General features: G+C 44.0%; 1 protein-coding gene across 6 annotated transcripts in view; it reads left to right on the forward strand.

Moving 5' to 3' along the window:
* The window catches only part of LRP4 (LDL receptor related protein 4), an 89,273-nt gene that overhangs the window by 39,463 nt on the left and 27,030 nt on the right, over positions 1 to 22,780 (forward strand). For all 6 annotated transcript variants that reach the window (XM_040560036.1, XM_040560037.1, XM_040560038.1 and 3 more), the window contains 4 exons: positions 12,170 to 12,316; positions 18,239 to 18,355; positions 20,411 to 20,524; positions 20,988 to 21,104. In XM_040560036.1, the coding sequence (XP_040415970.1) occupies positions 12,170 to 12,316; positions 18,239 to 18,355; positions 20,411 to 20,524; positions 20,988 to 21,104 (495 nt within the window). The remainder of the gene's footprint in view (positions 1 to 12,169; positions 12,317 to 18,238; positions 18,356 to 20,410; positions 20,525 to 20,987; positions 21,105 to 22,780) is intronic.

Genomic DNA, 22,780 nt, shown 5'->3' on the forward strand with positions numbered 1-22,780 from the left:
GCCTCAAGGCCAGGCGCTGTGGGAGGTGCAGGACGGTGCTTCGTGAGCTGCCTAGAAAGCGAGCGAATGCGGGTGGGCTGAATGGGGCCGATGTACAGCATAGCTGCCCTGCAGTAACCCCAACTCCGAAGTTCTTGCTTTTCCTCTTGGCACATCTGTTGGAAAGAACTTGTCCCATCTGAGCCCATAAAACATACTTGTGTTAAACTTGTGCCTTTGAGTGCAAGAGTGCACGTGTGCGTGTATGTGTGTGTACTCAAAAAACGTTACTTTTTTTTTTTCCCTTTTTTTCCTTTTCCTTTTAAGTGAATCCAGTTCTCTGGTAGGCAGTACGGTTGCTGTGATGTCTTTGTGGTCGTGTGGTACCTCTCTTTGCCAGGCCCAACCCTGTTCTTCCAGCTCAGTCTGGCCAGCTAATAATTGCCCCTTCGCTGCTCATCCTTTGAGGGCAACATAATATCATGTGTGGGATTATTTTTTTATATTTTTATTTTGTTTTATTTTATTTTTTTTTAAAGCAGTACAGAACAACTCTTTTTCCCAAGATAGCTCTGTTTATCTTGTGGTTTGTGCTTTTGAAGTCCTCCTGCCTGTGGGATTGCAAAAATGAGCTTGTGCCTCCTTATTGCCACAAAACCACCCTGTGTATCCTACTCCTTCCCTGGAGAACTCCTCTGCTAAGCTGAGCTATTGTGGTTGGCTTCCCAGTTTCTTGTGTGGCAGAGAGCTGGAAAGCTCCAGAGCTCAGATGCTGCACCACTAACATGATGGCCTCTTTAAAGGAGACCAAAATAAACTTCTTAAAAGGACCCTGTAGGAGAACAGTCTCTGTCTTGTCCAGGAACCTGGCCTTTCCTGTGTTATGCCATCACGATGAGAAGAAGCTGACTGCAGCCTGCCAAGGCCAAAATGGGCTTTGGGGGTGGTGATGGTGGGGGGAACTGCTGTCATCTCCTCACCCTATGTGCCTGGACAACTGCAGAATATTAGGCTCCTTGAAAAGGAGGACATTATAATGCTTACGTTTTATTTCCTGAAAAGAGATGTATGAATGTCCATGTTGATGTATCCTGATCAGGACAGGAGAACTTGGCTTTTGCCTTGAATAGGTTAAACAAACAAAGGAACGTCCTGGCTTCTAGCTCTGGAGAAAAGCTGGGCATGTGCTCTGAAGGACAGAACATCCTTACTGCTAGTCCAGTGCCTGGAGAATCATATGGATGAAAGAGGCTGACTGATACTTTCCTGTGGAACAAACTCATTTAGTGTACTTCAGAGAGCCGGTGCAGGAGGAAACCATGAAGGCCAGTTCAGCAATGGCATCTGAATGTATTGTGAGCGAGGTTTTGGATGCTTAGTAAATCGAGAGCACTGGATTGGACAAGCACTGATGCACTAATTGATGAAGATTGTAATTGGTGCAGGAGAGAAAGCTAAAAGCTCAAGAAGCTTCTGAATCTGAAGAAAAAGGAGCCAATTTCTTAGAGGATCTGTGGCAAGGAGGTGGCTGTGCATAATCTTTTGTGCTCTGAACTTTCCTAAGTATGTTTACCAGACTTTTAATCCTTGCAACGCAGATCCAAAAGTGTCACTTTCAGCTTTCTTGGCTCTGTGAAGCCTCGGAGTGCTACTTTTCAAGCAAGGATGTCAGCAGTGCTTTTCTACTCTTAGCTGTCCTCTTTTGACCACTCTATTTTCTTAGCCCACTTCCCCCCACATCCATGAGACAGCTCAGCTTCTTGGGAAGCTGCAGTTAAACAGGTGCAGTTTATAGACGGTAGACATAGCTGTCCTCCTACAAAACTAAAAACTTTTTTTTAAGCTCAAATCAGGTTGAATTAGATCATGCACAGTGAGATGACAGCTCCGTCTCAGCTGCTAAGCAAGGGATTTAGGAAATCCCAAAGATGCTTAGAGCTTGGAAGGGGACATGACAGGAATGGGAGCAGAAACAGAGTGAATGTTGGAACTGTACTGGAAGTTTGTTTGCCCTGAAAGTTAATATTTGGGTTACTTAAACTAAGGGAAGTGAAGTAGAAGAGGGAGGAATGCATGGATACAAATTCAAGTTTTTTTTTCTCATATTATTGTTACAAGTGACAGATGCCGAGCTGTTTTTCATTAGGTGTTGTAGTCTGCTTGCTTTCATTTCCGTTCAGAGAAGGGGAAGGATTGGAAAGCTTCAGAATTTGTGAAATAACTCTGAACTTCTGATTCTTCCAAGTCACTTCCAGGACGTGACAGAGTATATATTTGCTGTGACTGTAGAAAAACTCAGGTGCTTCTGCAGCTGAGGTAATGTAAAGCTCACTGTAGGATAATTGCTTCTAGTATTTACTTGACTACTTTAGCAGGTGGATTGGGCTCTGTGCATTTGTGACCTGAATGCTACCCAAACCCTAGTCAACTAAGTCAACTCTTTCGAAGCTAACTTCAGTAGATCTGCAGTATGCCTTAGGGACAGTAGCGATTGAAGCAACCTGTTTGCAAAACAGTGTTTGTAGCAGTAAGAGCAGGCAGGGGGTTATTTCCAGGGTCTTGCAGAGAACCTGTTTTCCAAAACTTTATTCTGAAGGCTGTAAGTGGCAGCATTTGGTTAAAGCAGTGAGTTGCTGCTTCGGGTACAGTATGTTTGATATACAGGATGTGCAGGATGTAACCTTGAAAGTTGAGAAGCGGTGGTGTTGAGGTTCGAAGATGGAGAAGTTGAGTCTTTCGTAACATCTGGTGGACCCATCTTACCCAGACTATGCCTCTGAGGAAACTTCTTTGTCTTGGCCAATTAAAGCTTTGGGGAATAAACCTATCATTAGGGTCATGAATGTTGCATAATGTAGGCCACATTTCAATAACTTGAGTGGTGGTGTTTGTCCTGCTTCCTTCTGTTAAGAATTGTGTGCTTCCCTGTGGCAAGCACAGCAGTTTTTGTGTGTTTATCCTTAGCTTTTTATTGTAAGCTTGCTTTTAGGATATATAGGAGGATATACCATAAGAAGACCATCTAGAAATTCCCTCATAATGGATGGAGAACTTCCTACCAGAGATGTGAGCCAAAGCTCAGTTTGTTAGTTGCAGAAGAGAAAGATTAACTTTTCCACTACCTCATAGACAGAAGGATTTCTCTAAAGGAAAGCTTAAGAAGCTAAAATAGTTATGTTTTCTCTCCTGTAGCTGGGGAAACAAACTCCAGTGCTTCACTAGTCCTAATCAATGTCTATAGTTCATCTCCATAAACTTTGATACAAGAGTAGAAGGATTTGCGACTGCTCACTCAACTTCATACTCAAGAACTAACATGCTAGTGGAAGTAGAGTAGTTGAAATGCATCAGATGTACCCTTCTTCCTATGGGTTATCTGTTTCTTAAAACAGCAGATTGCTTCCCTAGCTGCCACTTAACAGTTGTCTGGTATCTTGAAGGTCTCCTGGTAACATTTCTGTTGTTCTGCCATTATTTCCTAACTTTGAGTGTCTACTGTGCTGGATGATTCATGATAAAAGAGTAGTAAATTGTTCACATCCATAATGGGACAGGAAAGGATAGAGGTTATTAGTGTGTGGTTTAAAAAAAAAAAGTGAAAGAAATGGAAAGTTATTTGTCTCATCTTGCTGAGGTGACTAATTCCTGCAAAGCATGATGTAGGTTTAAGGTAGTATTTTAAAGTGTTTGTCTAGTGTTTACGTTTTGAAAGGGTTTGAATTTTGTAGTTCCTGCCTTGCAGGCCATGGTGTTCCAGCTAAAAATTGCTGCGTTGTTCTAGAGCAGATGATTATATTTCTGCTCTGTCTTATGCAGCAGCAACCTTTTAGTATGCTGTCCATTTCTGAGTGATTTCTGTTTAATGTGCTTGAGTGAAATGGTCCTGCACGACAAGTAACTTCGTGCTGTGGCTGAGCACTTCAGACCTGTCCCTTGGATTCTTCATCGCAGTTCTCTGTGGACACGCAGTTGCACAGGAGCTTGCAGCTGTGCAAGGAAATGCCACTCCAGGCTAAAATAAGCAAAACGTGTCTTCTGATGATGTCTCTCAAACATCACTCTACACTTCATGACATAAGATGGATGAAATGCTCTATGTTTAAGAGGGCAAATCTACAGACAATGAAATGTCAAGGCTGAAGGGATGCTTTTAATAATGACAGGAAGGAAACTTCACAAGGTGGGAAGCATAATGTTCCTTGGAGTCCGAGTTTGTGTGTAAGACAAATGAAGTTGTCCACAGTGAAAACAACAAATTCATTGGATAAAAAGATTTGGGAGGCTGAACTTCTTCCTGTAAGGGCCTTGGAGGTGAGAAGCAGAATGTCAGAGATGGTATACTGGAGCTCACGACTTTCTGTAGTCTTTGTTTCACCAAGAATCTGTGAAGGTGAGAATGGATGTTCCCAGTGTGTAATGTTTCAGAACACTCTTGTAAAGGTAACGGGAAAACTGTCATGTTGAATTGTGACCTTTTGAAATGCTGAAAGCCCTTTCTAAAAGATGTCTATTTGGATTTTCATTGGACTTTGACACCTGAAGTGGGCTGATACAAGGCTGACAGTGTGCCTGGTTCCTTGGACGAGCACACCACTTGGCAGGCCTCTGGAGCCCCAGAACAAAACTTGTGTTTTTGAATCCTCTACCAGGCGTCCTAAAAGAGTAGTGTGCTTTAATGCATTTACTATACATTTTGTTGCTGCAGTTAGAGTATCTTTTTTAGTTTCCTTATATTAACTTGATGCTGGGATGTGTGGAACTGAGTGTTTTAACCTAGTTCTGCACAGAGAGAAAATTTCTTCCTCCATGGTTTGACAGTTCTGCGTGTTTAGCCTAAAAATACTTTTTTGGCTGCCATATTGCGTCATGACATAAATCCATGGCTAGCTTGTCTTTTATTATTGCTCCTTGATTTCTGCAGGCATTGCTGCATCCCAGATTTTTCTTTTCAGTTTCTTTTTTTTTTTCAATTGAGTATCTGTTTCAAATTACTTTCCACCAGATGCATTAGCTGCCTGTTTTTTCCTTAATTTTTTTTGAAAGGTTGAATCTTAATTTCCTGCTCATAATTCTAATCTTCTAAGGTCTCATCTGTATTATTTCTCTGTCCTCTGTGGTATTTGTAGAGGAGTGTTTCCTATTTTGGTATAACTTGCGAGCTGCTTTAGCACGATTCTTATTCTCTCTTCCATATCGTTAATGAAGTTATTTAATGGGACTGGATCGAATGCTGATCCCTATGGTATCTACTAGCCATCTCCACCCCCTGCAGCTTGACTTGCTGCCATTTCTCATTATCTTTTGTTTATGGTCCTTCAGCTGATTTTTTGGTCTGTGTGTGCTTGTAGCCAAGCCAATTTGAATTAGTTTTTGTGAGCAGGATTTCATGGCAATAATACTGTCCTTTCTGCTCAGTCTCTGGATATTTAGGAGAACACAGCAAGCTTTAGCATGCTGTGCTGAGGTGGTATTAGGATCCCTATTTCTAGAGAGGGAGAAGCAATCTGTAGAATGTTGTACAAGATAGAAACAGATCTAGGACAAGTATCTAGAGACCTTGGCTCTAGTCATGTTGTTTATTACGAGGTGTTCATTTATGAGTTAAAGGGCTTGGGAGAACAAGCTGTAACCATTGCTCCTTGATCCTTGAGTCTTTTATATTCAACTCTTTCTTCAGTATTTTCCTGTTGATAGCTGTTTCTATTAATGCTTTCCTATCCCAGTGCAGGATGAGGTTTTCAGTGGGGTTGGTAATCTTTACTTCTGTGGAATCAGAATTGGGCCCCAGGGAGTTAAACATGTTTTTAAAGGCCTCGTATCTCCTGACCCATGTAGTATTTCTGAAATACAGCCTCTGTTCCTGTCTCCCTCTGTCTCACACGTACACCCATAGCACCAAATACTAACAAATTTTGCACTTTTTATGCTTTCCTTATTTCCTTTAAATGCTAATTAGCAGACATCCCCTGGAATTTCTCTTGTGCTTGTTATTCCCTGTTGTCATATCCACTGTAACGTTTTTCAGGTCTACTTGGCATAGGTGTGCAATTGAATGTGAGAACTGAAGGGTGGTTGTAGTTAATAATATGCCTCTCCACAGAACTTCGTTCAGCCACGTTTGTTTGAGAACTGCTAGTTCAGGCTGAGGTATCCCTTCTTTTCCCTCTAAGCCTGGAAAACTTTCATCCTCACTTGGAAACTGTTAAAGTATGCACAATACCCCGTTACAATAAAATAAAAATCTCTTCGTCAAAAGAAGCTGTAACATCTCTGACATTCTCCACCCCATGTTTTTGTTTGTTTTTTAACAAAATCTTGCCACTATAACATTTTTCTGTCAAACAAAAAAATAGTTTTGTTTAAAGCTTTGGAATCTTTTGGATTGCTCATCCCAGTGACACGTGAGGTTAATTTTACTCTAGGCCCGCATCAGATACTTGGACACCCTGTGGGTACCTAGTAAGAGCTGCTTCAGGTACTTCCACAGTGGGCGTAATAAAAGAAAAAAACCCTGTTGGCTTTTATCAGTGCGAGGTTACCCCTTCTGACATCAGGCTGTGCTGTAATGTTGCTTTTGCTGCGTCTGCCAGCAGAGCTCTGGGCTTAAACAATGGTCAGCAAATCCCTCTTCTAAAGGTGGATTAACTGTACTTTCCTTCAGTGGAAACTGCTATTTGGGTAAGAGAGAGGAATCCAAAATTTTCATTTTCCTTCAAGATAGGCAAGAAAAGAAAGCTGAGCTACTTTGCTATAGAAACAGCAAAGTGCTGGATGACGAATATGTATCAGCTGAACTATGTACAAGGCTGTCTGAAATGTCCAAGGTCTTTCCTCACCAAGGAATACATGTGATAGGAATACAAAAGCAAGCTTGGCCTGGAAGAGGAGGAAGAGAAATGGTATCCAACACAGGCCTTACAACAGCAGGTGAACAAAGTGCTAGAGGCTATTAAAAGCTGTGCTACAGAATTCACTGATTTTAACCCCAAATAAACAATTAGATGCTCATGGGTTCCTGAAACAGAAATTAGAAATGAAGTGCACTTACCAAAGCCAGGACAAAATATTCTGATGCTTGGTCTTTTTATTTATTTATTTTTTCTTCCCTCCAGAAATGCTTTTTGCTATATCCTTCCATACCTCTTCTGGGGGAGAATATTCACAGCCTTGTGCCTGTCACTGTTAGGATTTCTTTTTTGCTCTCATTTTCCATTTAATTCCATTGTTCATACTCCAGTTCTGTTATACAGCCCTAGATTTTTCCTGTATGTCACTGCCAAACATTTGTGCTGTATTCTCACAACTTTTCAATATCCAGTTATATCTTCTGTCCTCTGCCAGGGACTTAGATGGTAGGATTAAAATTATAAAAGCTGGTATTGTCATCTTTTTGTTTTGGTTACATCTCCTGTGGTAGTGAGATGGCTCAGAAATATCTGTCTTCCCCTGGAGGTTTTCTGGAGGCGATGAAATGCGGAGTCTGTCCCTGGAAGGGAAGGAACCCAGGGCTGTGTGTTGCTCGGTCCTGGACCAAAACAATGAATGTTCTTTTCAAAGGCCTCTGTTTCTGAACTGAACAGCCTGCAACCGTAGGTCGTGCCAAATATTTTAGTACTTTTTTTAGGGTTTTCTAAACGTGCTGGTGTTGTCTTTACCTTGCAGTATAGAAGAAATAAATTGATACTTAGCCATGATTAGCTGTGCTACTGTGTTATGTGTACACGCAGAATTACAGGATGGTACAAGCAAACTGATGGCTGTGAATCTAATACTACTACTTTTAAAAATAGCAGTAAGAATTTCTGTGTTAGGATGAAGGGGAAAAGATGCGACTAATAGGGTGGCATGGAGAGGAAGAGTCTCTTGCATAGCCGTTTCTTGGTACCTGGAAAGAAAGAACATGTGGAAAGGCAGCAGGGTATTGCCTGTAGATGCCAGGATCTTTGGCAGTTGTTTGTGCAGTATTCTTGGCCCTCAACCATTTGAGGTAACTTCATAATGTGTGAAAAAATCCTGCTATTTGCTAGAATGCTGCCAGGGCCTGACAGAAGTGATGGACCCTGAAGAGGAAGAATGTGTTTAAGCAACAGCCTGTGGAAGGTGGAATCCCTACAAACTAGGGGTAAGAGCTGCTATCTGTCACTATTTTCCCTGAAAATAGGAGAAGCTTTTCTCCTCCTGGCATGCCATCAGGATTTAAAAGAAAGTGTTTTCAGTCTCCCCTAAAAACTTGCTGTTGCTAACAACAAGGGGTACAGAGTTCAGTTTGATAATTATTCTGTCTGCTTAAGTTTCCTTTGTAGTTTCAGGGACTCTGTTGCAAATACAGGGCTGTTATGTAATAGCTCTGAGCATTGCAAGTGACCTCATCAGCAAAAGGAACCTTTGTAGGACTGGCCAAGACAGGCCAGGAGAGTTGAGTGATGTTAGCTGAGAACCTGGCAGTGTCTCTGCATAGCTTCTATATATTGTTTTACATATATTTCAGTGTTAAAATATGTCATTTTTTGCCTCTTGCATAAGCAAAATGATTTTGGAGTACAGAGGGTTGTTAAAATGTCCAAGCCTCCAGCGTGATGAAAAGTTTTAGGAAAATTGCTTGTCACGGCTAAGCCCCAGAGGCGCCCCTTGTTCTTGCTCTGGAATAATGTGCAGAAGTGTAAGAAGATATTTCTGCTTTGATTGCTGGTCCAGTTGCCTGAAGGGCAGGCGCTGACTTCCGTTGTGTTCGTGGACCCCTGACGGACTGGCCTTGAAACGTGACACTGGAGGTTTATGTTCCACCCTAACGCATTTGGTTAGTCTTCCATCTCACACTCCCCATCTTTAGTAAGAGCTCAATGTTAAAGAATAAGTCTTGTGTTGAGGCTTCTCACACCAAATGCTCTTCTTCCGCTTGTCTTTGAGGTGATGAAAAAAAACGCGCTTCTCATCTTTCTTCTTCCTGGCCCTCTCTGGTTGCAGAGGGTGCTGTCACTGGGGCTCTGAGCACTGGGAAATAATCATGGGACACCAAGGATGAAATACTGTCCACATTGAAATAATTGCGAAAATTCCTGTTATCTGCAGCTTGTCCCAGGCTTCATTCAGTCTCTTCTTTGTATTGGATAAATGCTAGTCATCCGGGATTGGTTCTTCTGATGCTATTTACAGGTTGCAATAAGTTACTGCGTTAAAAATGGTCATCTTTCAAGGTGAGCAATAGTTGTGCTCTCTGAACAGTGAAGTCCAAGTGTAAGATTAAGGCAAATCCTGATTTATAAAGCATTTCATAAAGACTAGAAGGTTAGTTAACTTCAAGATCACAAATTGCAAAGCATTAGACTCAGAAAGGTCATAACATACTGTGCTTCACTAGTCTAAACTTACATAACAGTGCTATGGGTATAGGCTCATGCATATAAAGAAGCGTTGGTACTTGGGTTATAACATACCCTTCAACTCCCAACAGTTTCTGAAGCCTGATAAAAACACAAGCCAGAGGTGGCTGAACGTAGCAACTTTAGTGAGGTGGGAGGAACAGGTTAAAAGGTGTATATTTATATAACCTGATATTGGTTGCAGTAACTTTTGAAGATAAGTGTGTTGAACAATTCAGCTGGTTAAGCTGTAGTATGCAGATTTCCCAGCAGTTTGAGACTGCTGCACTAATTCTTCCTCTGCAATTGCAGAGGTGTTCCTCCATGCTGCTATCCAGCAGCTAAAATAACTCTCACTTTTACTTTTTTTTCCCCAATTTCTCTCACTTGTGTTTACCTAGAGATAAATTATTGAATATTTTCCTCAAGTTTAAGAGCTGTTTGTCTCAGTGTTTGATCCTTTCCTGTTGCCGAAGCTACCCTAGGTCATGACATGGTGGGGTCTTGGCAATATAGAGCAAGTTGATGGTACTTTCATGTATGTCTTTAAGGGTAATGAGGATGACGATCATCTTCTTGGTGTACTCCAACAGGAAGGGATATTGGAGCTAAAAGTAGTTAGAATAAGTGCTTCGGGTTACTGTTCAGCAAAACAGTAGAAAAATTGCTTTGAAAGAGGTAATTTAAACAGCAGCTATCTTAATTACAATATGCAGCTGGTTCTGCCTTTCTGAGTCGTGGTAGGCTCCAGCAGAAGGTGATTTGTCTTGAATTTCCTGTGCTGTCAGTTTGAAGAAACTTCTGCTTGACCTTTGGGGAGGCTTGTTGGTTCTTCTGAATTTCATTGTGATTATTTGTAATAGTCAAATGTATTGTGTTGATGATGTGTTACTTTTCCTTAAGGATGTCTGCGCTGAGTTTTTTGCCTTCTGACTCACATTAGGATTAAACTTGTCTTTTGAAATCTGCATCACTCACTCGCTGTCTTTTTGAGCCAGGCTTTGCTTTGGCCATACCTGGTAAGCTCATTGAGCATCTGTGACTGCTCTGTCCCCTTTGATTTCTGTGTCCTTCTTTCTGTTCCTTGTTCACATTATACTCTTCCTTCTTCTGTCTCTTTTTACACCACATATTCACTGCTTTCCCTAGCATCTACAGTAATGCCTTAGATGTGCTTTTTCTACTAAGCCTTTTAAAGATAATTTGTAGTAGAGACAGGAAATAATAAAAAGCTTACTGTACCCATGGCAGCCTATGAAAGGGAAGACATGGCAGCCGATTTTATTGGCCCAATTCAGTAGCTCATGGATGTGCTTGGGAAGTAGTTTGTAGCGTGGCCTTGCAACAGGCAGTATAGCAGTGGGGGCAAGCAGCAGGGGCTGGCACTAAGCTTAGCCAGTTTTGTTGCAGAAGAAATTTATCCTGGTATTCCTCTAGGAAGAAGTTCATCCCCTCGAAACTTAAATCTTAGCTTAACTTGTCTAAGAGGATGTCTTCACTGGAGGGAGTTCTGCTGTTGAGAAAGCTTGCAGAACAGTTGTGTAAAATTTTGCAGATAGTGCTTTTAACAATTAGAATATGAAATTATGAGGCTTTTTTTTCCTCTCTGTAGGATGTTGTGGTTTGTTTGCTACAGTTTATGGTTTATCTTGGATATACTAACAGTAACAACTGAGATCGATAAGCCTGCAAATAGATAGGTTGGGGAGTCATATCTGGGGATACCACTTGTGGCAGGTATCCCCCTGTACTTCTTTCCTTATGATTTATTTCTTATGCTTAGAGCTTTAAATTTGTTTGAATTGCAGCAAAAAGGAAAGACCAAAAAAATCCAGTCACAGATTAGCCTGAGGTGGTTGTTGACTGATAGAATAATCATTTATTTAACAGTGATATTGATTATATTGATTGTCTAGATAACTTCAGACAGAAGTTCAGGTATGACTTCTTCCCCTTTGAGAGGTGGGCTGCAGCCTGTTCTCTCAAGGCAGAGACTTATTCACAGAATGAGTGGGATAACATCTTAAACAATTGTATTTGCAAATGGGTGAGAGTCAGAGTTGAGCAGAGCATTGTTCTGTAGCTGGGAAAGTGGAGAACAGGATTGGGAACTCCTTAAGCTAACATTAAGGCTGAAAAAAAAAGTTCTTATCGGATTATAGCTTGACATTTGGACTGCATTTTCTTTTGGTCAGTTTGTAGAGCTGAAAATCCTCTTCTCTTGCTTTCATGAACGGCAGTTATGCACACGGCAATGTCACAGGTTAATCTCTGTCACAGGTTAGTTAATAAATAAGAAAGGATGTCTTCTTTATTTTACTGAAATCTCTAAAGCCTGTGACATGTAGGAGGTTGGCATCTAGAAAGTTCAGAGTCTGGAGAAGATTCCTGATAACCCTCTGAAGTAGAATCTTTGATATTTCTTCTGTTGTGTTGTCAGAACTAAGTGCTAAGTGGAGCAGCATCAGTGCTGTGCTGTAGAAGAATGAGTCTGTAAAATAAAAAGGGGTGTTCTGATGCCTGGGATTCCTTGAATTTGATTGTGACTAGTGCTGAGTTATTTTCCAGCTAACTGATTCCTAAATCTCTTTTTGGCAGGTTGCTATTTGCTGTTGTCTTCAAATAGCTCTATTCCAGGAAACTGGGGATAGTGCTCAATCTCCTATTTCAACAGTGTGAGAGGGATGAATGCTTTTCTTTGTAGGAGAGTGTATGTTCGTGCACGCAGTGTGTACGTGGAGAACAATTGTAATGTCAGTTTATATTTAATGCGTGTACCATAAAATAGAGGCACATCTTCAAAACATCTTTTTCCTTCTGTTCCTTTGCAGGTGTATTGAGTAGCACCGAATGCTCCTGTGGACGTAATCACTTTACATGTGCTGTCAGCGCTTTCGGTGAATGTACGTGCATCCCTGCTCAGTGGCAGTGTGATGGAGACAACGACTGTGGGGACCACAGTGATGAAGACGGCTGCAGTAAGAATACCATTTGTAACTTGTGTTTGTGAAAGCTGAATGTTTTAACTGTGACAGGTAACTTGAAACAAACCGTGTGTAGGAAAGCAAGGTACTCAGCAGTGAGAGAGCTGCGCCTATGGAAAACGTGGGCAGAGACAGTTTCTTCCTTTTGAGTGAGATGTTTTAGTTCTGAGATAAATTCTCAGTGTTGTTTTCTCTTTTTGTGTGTGTGTTCTGTTGCAAACTGTACAACGAACTGACATTTTTAGAATCAGTTCAGTAGGATTTTCCTCAACCATTATCTTTTTGACACATCCCAGCCTGACTGACTTTCCTATAAATATTTTCAGCTTGGATTGATGTCCTCAGACTGCCTGGTTCTTGTAGGTGTTTTCCTGTAGTTCTTGGGAGAGTCCTGCCTCTGCTTACCTGGCTATGACGGGAACTGTTTTTCTTGCAAATCTGAAGCCCTGCTGTGATGGGAGCCAATTATTCCGTGACATGTTTGCTTCCTGCTCCAGATCATGTTTACAAGCCATAGTCCTGTAGTAATAATAGTAATAAGCAACCTACCAGCTGTCATGCCAGCTTCATAGACTTTCTTTCGTTGGTGTCAGCTCTCTGGCTTGCTGACAGTGTCTGGCTTGGAAGCCTTTGCTATACATGCCCAGAGTAGCTCAGCTGCCTTCCTGTCTTGTGCCAACAGAGACTACTTTGGACTGTCCCTAACGAAAGCTGCGTGCGAGAAGAGGAATGGTTTTCATTCTGCCCTTCTACAAGTACTTTGAAGTCCAGTGTGGTGTGAATGAGTCTTACTTCCTGTGGCAAGGGTGAAAGGACAACTGAGTAAACTTGGCCTGAGGATTGATAAATAGTTCTGTTTCTCATAAGATACGCCAAATCCTGTCCTAACCATCCCCCAACAGAGCCATTTTACTCTGAATTTAGCATCTGTATTGTACCTCCTCAGCTTGTAAATGTGTAGCTCCTTGGGACGCAGACGTGCTTGCCTAGCTGCATGTGCTGTTGTACAACACTATTTGGTTTAAAGAGCCTGAAAAATAATTTACTTCTTTTACCTTAAAGCTTACTGAAAGTAGCATTCTGTTTCCGTCTCATTTGGGAACTTCAGGTAATTCCTGTTGAGCTACAACACATTCAAGTACAGTAGATGTTTCTTTGTTGCCAGAAACAGCATAGCTACTACACCTACAAGTCCCACACAAATGTATTTTGTGATGATGTGAGGATAAAAATATCCCAGGCCTTTTACTGAAACTGATGGAAACTTTTTTTAGAAGAATAGTCTTCCCTCTGCCTTCTCCATAATCACCAGTCTGAAGCTCAGATGCAAGAGCTTAGGTGAAGCTTTGCTTCTAAACCTCTGGTTTGGCTAAACTCAGTTTATGGTTTCTGTTGAAAAGACACCACTTCCATATCTGGTATTTCTTGTGAGTAAGGTTTACTTCATGCTTCATTATTTTATTGGGCTTGGTAAATGTGCTTTTCCTTTAAAAGGCATCAAAGGGCATCACAATTAACGCAGTGCCCCTCAGGCATAGCCCTTTTGATTGAAGGGTTGTGGAAGATTGGGTGTTGATACTCTTTTTTCTTCTCTTTTCTTTTGTATTTTTGACCAGCAAAGTGCTTAAATACAGTTTGGCAGCGCTGTTGAAAATGTTTTCTGTTATTCTGGAACTAGTCTTTCCAAAAAATGGTTGGTGAAATGTAGTGTCTCCTTTTTTTCCCCAAGAGCAGGCTAATGGACATTTCTGGACTTATGGTCCGCTTGATGCAGAGCTCAGCAACCAGGTCTGTGTGCATACATATATGTAGCTATGCGAGTACAGCTGGGGGGCAGGCTACTGGTAGTATGAACGTTTTGTAATTAATATTTAAACTGACTCCTCATTCTTCATATGACTGAGAGTTTGTCTAATCAAACCGTATTGTTCGGCCTGCTGTGATCCCGATCTGAGCACCAGTCACTTACTGTCCTTGGGCACAAAGCAACCTGGGCACTGCAGGCAACAGGGATAAAGTGTTCAAAGGCCAGTGGGACGTGATTGAGGCTGCGTTTCACCTTATAAACGTCCCTTTCCCCCTGCTCTTCCCCCTCCCCTTCAGCTTGGCCATAAAAGAGTGCCCTGTGTAATACGAGTTGGGAGAGGGGGAGGAATAGCAGGCCTACGATAGACCTAGCTTTGCTGAAACTTTGGATGATGTCCAGTGTGACCGTGCAGAGGGATGAGCTCAGGGAAATGGTTGGAAGTTCAAAGGCCTTTTTGTGTTGCTCACCGCAAGTTGACAGATGTGCTCTCTTAGGCTGTCGCTGGCCCGCTTAGCTCTTCCCGACGGCTCCCTTTCCTTGTGCTTGTTCCCTCTGCTTGGGGAAGCAGGTTAGTTCCTATCTTTGTGGGCGTTTGTCTGTCTTCAGCTCCATCCCAGGACTTGCCTTTGGTTATTTCTTTCAAGGAAAATACTGCTGCTTTGCACGGATGTGGAGGGAATTGAATAGGGAAGGGGGGGGTTGAGGCTTAGTTGTATTTACTGTTGCAGTACCTAATCCTGCTCTGAGTAGTGGTAAAACCATGTTAGTGCAATCTAACATTTTCTCATCAGTGGAAGCAGTGCCTATGAAGGCCTTGCAGCTATCTTAGGAAGTGTCCTTAATTTTACCACCGCCAGAAGTGGGGCTGACGTGCTAGAGCTGTCCTACAGTCATGCAATAATTGCTATCAAAGCTGGGAAGAAAATATAGGTGTTCTGTTTCCAGGCTTCTGGCTGCTAATTCAGCTTGATAATCAGTCTTTCTCCCTCTCTGGCAATGGAAGGAATCCTTGATGTTTCACATGTGTAGCCATGTTTTCTTCTAATTAAGGGAGGAAGAAGATGGAGGCATGGCTTTTAAAGTTAGTTAAAGCAGTAAAATCACTTAGCAAATTGTATAGCTATTCCATGATGGCAGAAGAAAATATAGTGGAGGTTGTTTGAATATCTGCACTGTGTTTTCCTAAGTGTGACACTGTAACTTTTAAATTTACTCTTAACTTTTGAATTTTCAAACCATTTTGTTTGAATATACTTACAACAGCACTACGTATTAACTCTGGGCTAATGATATGCCCTCAGCTTTAACTCCATAGGAAAACAACTCAAAATATGAAGAAATAAATGACTAACAGAAGGGCTGAACAATAATAGCCTCAGAACAAAGGGCTGTACAGTGGAGCTGAAGCTGACGTGTGTAGAACTAACAGGAGGACATGCAGGAATGTTTCAGTGAGGACAGTTTGCTTTTTAAAGGGGAGAAGGGATCGTGGGCTGGGAGGAGCAGGGCTGGGAAGAAGGGTTAGGGAGAGACAGCCCCTGCGTGAAAGCTGCTCCTGGAATCTCCTGCGTTTGCCTTTGAAACATCTGTTTCTGAACATTATTAGATTCAGGTTATGAATTTACACAGATCCCTGGCCCGATCCCATTGGTGGTTCCTAAGCTTTATGAAACATCAGCCTTCATTCATTATTTTTTTTGTCTTAAGTGTTTTTTCTTTTTTTTTTTTTCTTTCCATTTTCCTTCCTCCTTTAAAGGAGAGCTCCTGTAGAAGGGGATTTATCTCCCCCCTGGTGTTGTCTGGGCTGGCACATACTTGCTGTCTGCTAGGGTGGGAATTAGGTCCTCCTTTGTATGTGGCAGTTTGTGTTTTGCTCTCTTTCCCCTGCTCCTGCTCCCCCTCCCCTGTGATTGAAGCTCAATTTTTATATTTAAGGGAGAGTATGAAATTGGCTAAACTGCTCCCTGTAGGGGTGGAATTTCATTTTGTGTTGTTACCTCATGAAGGGATGCAGCAGTTCAATGGGATAATGGTATCAGCTCTGAACCAGTGCTAATGGCCTAACCCTCTGGGAGCCTGAAGAATTCTCCCCTGGAGAGTCAGCATGCAAATTCCCTTCCAGGCGGCTCCTGTGCAGTCCTTTGGTGATTAGTCACGCTGGGACTGGGCAGAGCAGACAGAAAAGCATATGCTGGGGGGATGGTCTTAGTCCTGAAACTGCAGCTGAGGCCAGGGAAGGTTTGCTCAGCATGTGAAGTATGTATGGGAGCTGCACTTGGGGGAGAGAGGGCTGATCTGTGGGGCTGACTCTCTGAATCCAAATATCTGTCTTGGCTTTGATTGGAAGCGGAGTTTGGATTTCTTCCCCCTTTTTATCTGCCCTGGGGAAGAAGGAGGCTCTCCTCCTTCGCTTTGATGCAGCAGCACAGGGCTGCTCAGAGAAAGCACCGTGTAAGGAAGTGGGTCAGCCACGGGACGACCAGGGTGCTGTCAAGCTGCGAGGGCGACGATACAGATCTGTATGCCTCCCTCTCCTTCGTACCGCTCTGAGTCCTGTAAGTGGCTGAGTGTGATCTGGACAAATACCTACACCGAGACATCCTAGATGTGATAGGAAGAACCTTTTCCTGAGGGCTGGTGCCACATTCTGTATTTTGTCATCAAGCGTGGTGTTCAGCAGTGATGTCCTGTCAAATACAGAGATGCCTTTGCCTGCCTTGCTACAGGAGTGGCTAAGGTGATCCACGTCTGTGGTTACCAAAAGACGTCTCTAACAGCCAGTCTGAATTTAACTGCAGTAGTGTATTCTTAGGGGTGGGAGGCTTTTAGGCCATGCACTCGGTATGAAATGTTGGAGGACGTGCTATAAAGAGCTGTGAATGATTCCGTGCAGTGTAATCCATACTGCTTCCACAGGGCACTGGCAGCAGTCCTGGCCTATGTGGAAATGGAGGGCTGGGAAAGCCGAAAATGTGGCTATTTCTTCTCCTTATTAAATCCTCCTCCTTGTGTGCGTGGCTGCTGTCTTCACCTTCTTTTAAGCCTCCCGCCCCCCTTTGCGCCCCCACCCCCGGGACAGTGTTGGCAGGGGAAGAAGTAGAGGCAGAGCAGAGGAGGGCTGACCCCCCTGGTGACAGATGGGAGATGCTGTCGGCAAGCTGGGCTGGGATGAAAGGGTTTCAGGCACTAGCCTCTGCGGCCCGCTCCCCTTCACGTCGCTGAGCTAACGTTGCTCTTTGGAGAACACACCTGTCAGGAGCGGTGTCTTGTGCAGCCCCTTCCCCGCCACAGCTGGCAGCACTTAAAAGCATGAACCTCCCCAGGGTTGAGGGTTTCTCTCATCTGTGGGGGCAGGACAGAGCTGATGCTCCCCCTTGAATTCCAGCTTTGTGGCTCTGGGCCTCCTTGAATGCTGTGGATCTGTGGTTCCACTCCGTTGCCAGCAGAGTCCCGTGTAGACAAGTGTCCCATATACCCTCTCCCTCGGTCCCTTCTGGAGACCTTTAGAAGGGTTTGAATTCTATTGCCCATACCCGAGGCGCAGTGAATTTATCCTCAGCAATGCGTTCCTGCCTCTAAGCTTCTCCTCGCAGGTTCTTTAAACAAAAAAAGCTGGCGGAGTCCCCAGCCTGAAACACACTTTTCATGTGTTTTTTCTTGTGGCATGTGCCTTGCAAAACCCTGTTCCCCAAACCATTGTTTCTGATGGTTTTTATCCTAAAGAACTCACTGTGTAATTGAAACAGGATGGACTGCACTGGGAAGCATGCAGGAAAATGTTGATATTGTAATTTTCCTTGTTATGAAACAAGTGCCATTATGGGATGATAGCAGGCTTAGGGATGAAAGAGAAAAAAGGAACTCGGTGGGAAATTGTGATGGCTACTCTATTGTGGAAAGGTCAGTGCTCCTCTGGGGAGGAAAGGCTGACAAGCTGCAGACCTATCCTGCCCCCCCCCCTCGGAGGCACATCTCTTCCTTGTGACTTGAAATTTCATGTCTTTTGTTTCTAAGAGGTGTAGCCTTCTCCCATCAGGAGGGAAGGAACTTCTTTTTCAGGAAGGAAGCCGGCTGTAGCTCCATACTGAGGTGTTTCTTTGCTCTTGTAGTGCTGCCCACTTGCTCCCCCTTGGACTTCCACTGCGACAACGGGAAGTGCATCCGCCGGTCATGGGTCTGCGATGGAGACAACGACTGCGAGGATGATTCTGATGAACAGGACTGCCGTAAGTCACCTCTCGGAGGGGAGGGGGTGGTGCTGTGCCTGCCTGCCATGGGTGGGGAAGGTTAGCCCACTCTGTTACAGGATTTTAAGAGTTTATCCACTGAGGCAGACCTTTGGCTTGCAATAAGCTATATCCTGCCTCTGACAGAGATGTGTACCTGATGTCTGTAGCCCCCCCGCATTGGCACCTGGCTTGCTGTTCAGATACGTGTCCTGGGGGAGGGGGTGCTTCACTGTCCAGCTGGAGAACAGCTTATGCCCTGCAGCTTTGCTAGTTAATGTCCCATGAAGCACTTCCCCGAGCTGAGCGCTTCATGTCCTCCCCTGTTCGTGGAAACGCCTAACCCCTGCCAAATCCAACTGAACTGCCTGTCTGGCTGACTTCCTGTGGCCTCAGGTTCCACTGTCTGACTTTTCTGCTGTGCTGGGTTGTCCCCAGCATCCTCTCCCTTTAAACTGAGCTTCCTGAAGAGAGGAAGGTGCTGTAGTTATGCTCCCCACACAGAGACCAGTTACCCTGAAAGCTGACTGACTGCTGCCGTATGAGGTTGCCATCTTCAGAAGAGCTGCCATGGCAGGCTGCTAGCTGTGAGCACTGCTGTTGTGCTGCTACAGCTTACTAAAATTGAGTGAATTTTGCCTGAGCCCTTGCAGCTCAGCCCCCTCCTTTGCACTTCGTGTTGAGGGCCAGGTTTACTTGTGGTAGGCTTCTGTTAGCAAAAGGTGGTCAGGGATGCAACTTTCCTTCTTCACAACAGATCATCCAGTCTGTACTTGGCAGCATGTGCCAGGGAGCCAGCACATTGCATAGCCCTTGAGCTTCAGATTCTCTGAAACTGCAAAACTGTGCTGGTTGCTAGGGCTGGCATCACGCTGCAGTTAGGAGCAAAATTTTGTGCTGCCTGTTTGAGATGATTGCAGCTGCTCAATGAGCATCACTCTGCAGTCCTTGAATTCTACAGAAGTTGTGTGCGCAGTGCTCCAGAGTGGCTCTGATGGAGGAACCAGAAAAATAAATCTCTTGGCTGTAAAATATTCCATGTCATTTTAGCCATTTATGCAATGCTTGCATGCTAATGAATTCACTTTTTGATCAGCATTGCCCTCATCTTTGCCTTCTGGGCAGAGGACTATGAAGCAGGGTCTGGGGATTCGACATCCTTGTGATGCTCTGGATGAGAGGACTAAGGTTGGTTTTCCAGTCTCTTTTCAAAGCTTTTCATAAAAGAAAAGGTATGTAGGTCTGGGTCTGTTTGGTCTTCTGTTTTTCAGAAAAGGTTGGAATGCCCTCATATTTAAGACAACAGTAGAGAAGGGTGTGATCAAAAGTTTTGGAGACTAATGAAAGGAAAAAGGCATGGTTCTGAGAATAAGAGACTCCTAGGGAGTTGTCCAGACTAGCACTTAACCATAGGAGGGTTTCGGTTGGATTAAGGTCTTCAGGTGCTAATTTTGCAGTCCCTTTTTCTTTCCTCACTGGCCTGCAGACAAGCTTTTGTAGAAGACTGGCAAAGAGTGGAATGAGGCTGCAAGTACTGGAGAGTTTGGAAGAGAAAGCTGAAATTTTCTCTCTCCCTTTTCAATGAACATATCCTTTCCTTTGAAGGTAGCTTTGGTATTGTGGGAAAAAAAGGTGGAGGTACAATTCTGACAAAGTATTTGTTAGGTAATGATAGACCATATTAATTGCTTTAAAAAAGAGGCCTGTGTTGCCTCTTTTTTTTGTGGGGTTCACTTGAACCAGGCTTGGAGCTATGCAAGAATGCCAGCACAGGGTGCGTGGCTCCATTATTCTGTTCCAGGTCCTTCCTCCAATCCATGTTCTCAGGTTTTAGAGCCCACTGTGCTAGCAACTTGCAGTTGGAGTGGGAGAGAGAGACTCGGAATATCACAGTGGCCATCCTGATGTTGTTAAGATAAGGGAAATGAACTCTCCAATATAGTGGTATCCCTGGAGGAGGAGGATGCTTGATCTGTGACCTGCCACAGGTTTGGCGTTTGCTAAGGTTAATCTTATTGCCTTGTCTTCACTTTATTCTCTGTCGTGTCCCTGCAGCTCCACGGGAGTGTGAGGAAGATGAGTTCTCATGTCAGAATGGATATTGCATCCGCAGCCTATGGCACTGTGATGGAGATAACGACTGTGGAGACAACAGCGATGAGCAGTGTGGTGAGTAGTGGCCCTGCCAATATCATGAATGACAGTGATGGCTGCCTGCCCCGCTGGGGCTTGAAAAGGCATCGCGCAGACTCCCACCTGTGCAGCTTTAGGGTCCTCTTAGTGTGGCAAGGGCTCGCAGCTGGCTTATCTGGGCTGGGCTTGTGGGATATTGTGTTCCCATGGCTGGCTGGGATCTCAGGTTGTGTGGCTTATTTGCCAGGCAAAAATCACTTGAGGCTTGTTATTCCTTGACATGCGATTGTGAAGTCCCATGGATTCCTTTCAAATCCTGTGCTCTGTGTCTGCTAAATGAGCACTGATGGTTTTGTCCTGGCATGGCATGACGTGGAAATGTATGGTTTAATGAGAGGTCTTGTTTGTCAGTGCCCTAGGAGCTTCAGGAGCATTGTGTGGTTGTTTCCTGGGTACTCTGAGAAAAGACAAGGCTTTGTTTGTATTACTATCTTTGCAGATATGAGAAAGTGCTCGGAGAAGGAGTTTCGTTGCAGTGATGGCAGCTGCATAGCTGAGCACTGGTTCTGTGATGGTGACACAGACTGCAAGGATGGTTCTGATGAAGAGAATTGCCGTAAGTGCTCTCCTTGCTTTGTAACCACAGGAAATAGCCTTTTGGACCTGCTCCTGTCTTGGGGTTTGGCACGTTTTCTGCAGCAGAGATCAGAAACGAGTTAGTCCTGCCTGTACTGGCAGCTATGCTGCCTTCCGTTGTCTACCCCAGAGGCATGAGAGGAGGATGGTATGCCTGTTGTGTTACCTCACAGAAATACTTAATCTGTTCCTGACTGCTTCTCTGTTGCTTCCCATGGCTATAAGATCTTGACTCGGAGCAGGGGGCTTATGCTTTAGTGAACAGAGCTCTATATAAAACTGTAGGAGCCGGAGGGCAGGGAAAAAGGGGAGAAAACTCCTCTCTCCTTTATTCTCTTGTCTGATTCCTGCCTGAAATTTCTTGGGGGGACTTTGCCTGCTGACAGCATCCTAAGGGACTGCATGTTCCCAGCTGGCATGCTGCAAGGGCTGCCTGCCTGCCCAACCCCTCTTCACTCAGATGCTTTACTCAGGACCTTGTCAGATAAGGGCTGATAGGATGAATTAGGTGGAAGCTGATTTGACTGATGGAGATGGGGGACGGTGGGGGTGTGAGAACCCACAGCAGTTTTCTCCTCCACCATCATGGGCTTGTGGCAAGTGGAACAGGAGTCTATTATGTCCCTTCCTAACCCCCGCTGCTCTCTGCCATGTCTCTGAGTGCATTTAGTGTCTGTGGAAGTTTCAGCGGTCCCTTCCCCCACCCTGCTTTCAAAGGCATTTTGCAGAATTTGTTCTAGATAGCAAGAAACTTCAAAAAGCTCTAGGAGGGGGGGGATCAGGGCCGCCAGCTCCTGAAGGGCAGGGGAGTGGATGCATGGGGGAGTTGTCTTTTATCTCTCCAGATAATGAGAGTTGGCAGCAAGCCAGGGGCTGCAAACATTTCTAAGCTGGGAAAAGGCTCTAAGAGGAAGCTAGCCTCTTTCCCTCGCCTTTACCCCTCTCTCCTTTCTCATTCCCTTGCCTGTTGCTCCATGCAGGCCATGAATAGGCTCTGGGGAAGTGAGGAAAGATGTTTCAACCTTGCCTGCTATGGAGGTAGAAGGGCAACCTGAATTCATGCCCCTACTCCTCTGAGTTGAAATGCTTCTCAAATCGTGGTTGGCACTTTTCTATAAGGCATTTTAGGTAGGGGACTTCACTAAGAAGCTCACTTTGGCTGCCTCCCTTTCTCTTATCTTCCTCAGTGTGGCTGTCAACTTTTTCTTGTATCCAGTCCTGTTCATTGTTCCTCTAAGACAATGTGGGACTAAGCTTTTTTTTTTTTTTTGTGGGATGGGATGTATAATTGAATCGTGCTACATGAGAATTTAAGTCATCAACTTCGTTTTCTCCTCAGGGAGGCCCAAACACTACTTTCAGATTCCTTTGGTGAGGCACAGGTTAACACACACGTTAGTAACTAGCCACTGGATACTGGCTGAACTGAAGATCTTACTGCATGCCTGCAGGCTCTGCCACTACTTGAGGTTGGATAGGCAGGCGTAGTTCAGGTCCCTGATTGCCAGCCTTTGTTTTCCCTTTTGCTTGGTGTATTTGTTTTCTGACCTCCTCAGTTGAAAGACTCATGTGTCTGAAACATGCAGTTCATTCTCCGGACTGTATGAGAAGAGGTGTCAGATTCTGTTGTGTGGGACTTAGATTTTTCATCGCTTC

This window comes from Cygnus olor, chromosome 5 (genome assembly GCF_009769625.2).
Source record: "Cygnus olor isolate bCygOlo1 chromosome 5, bCygOlo1.pri.v2, whole genome shotgun sequence".
Taxonomy (NCBI): Eukaryota; Metazoa; Chordata; class Aves; order Anseriformes; family Anatidae; genus Cygnus; species Cygnus olor.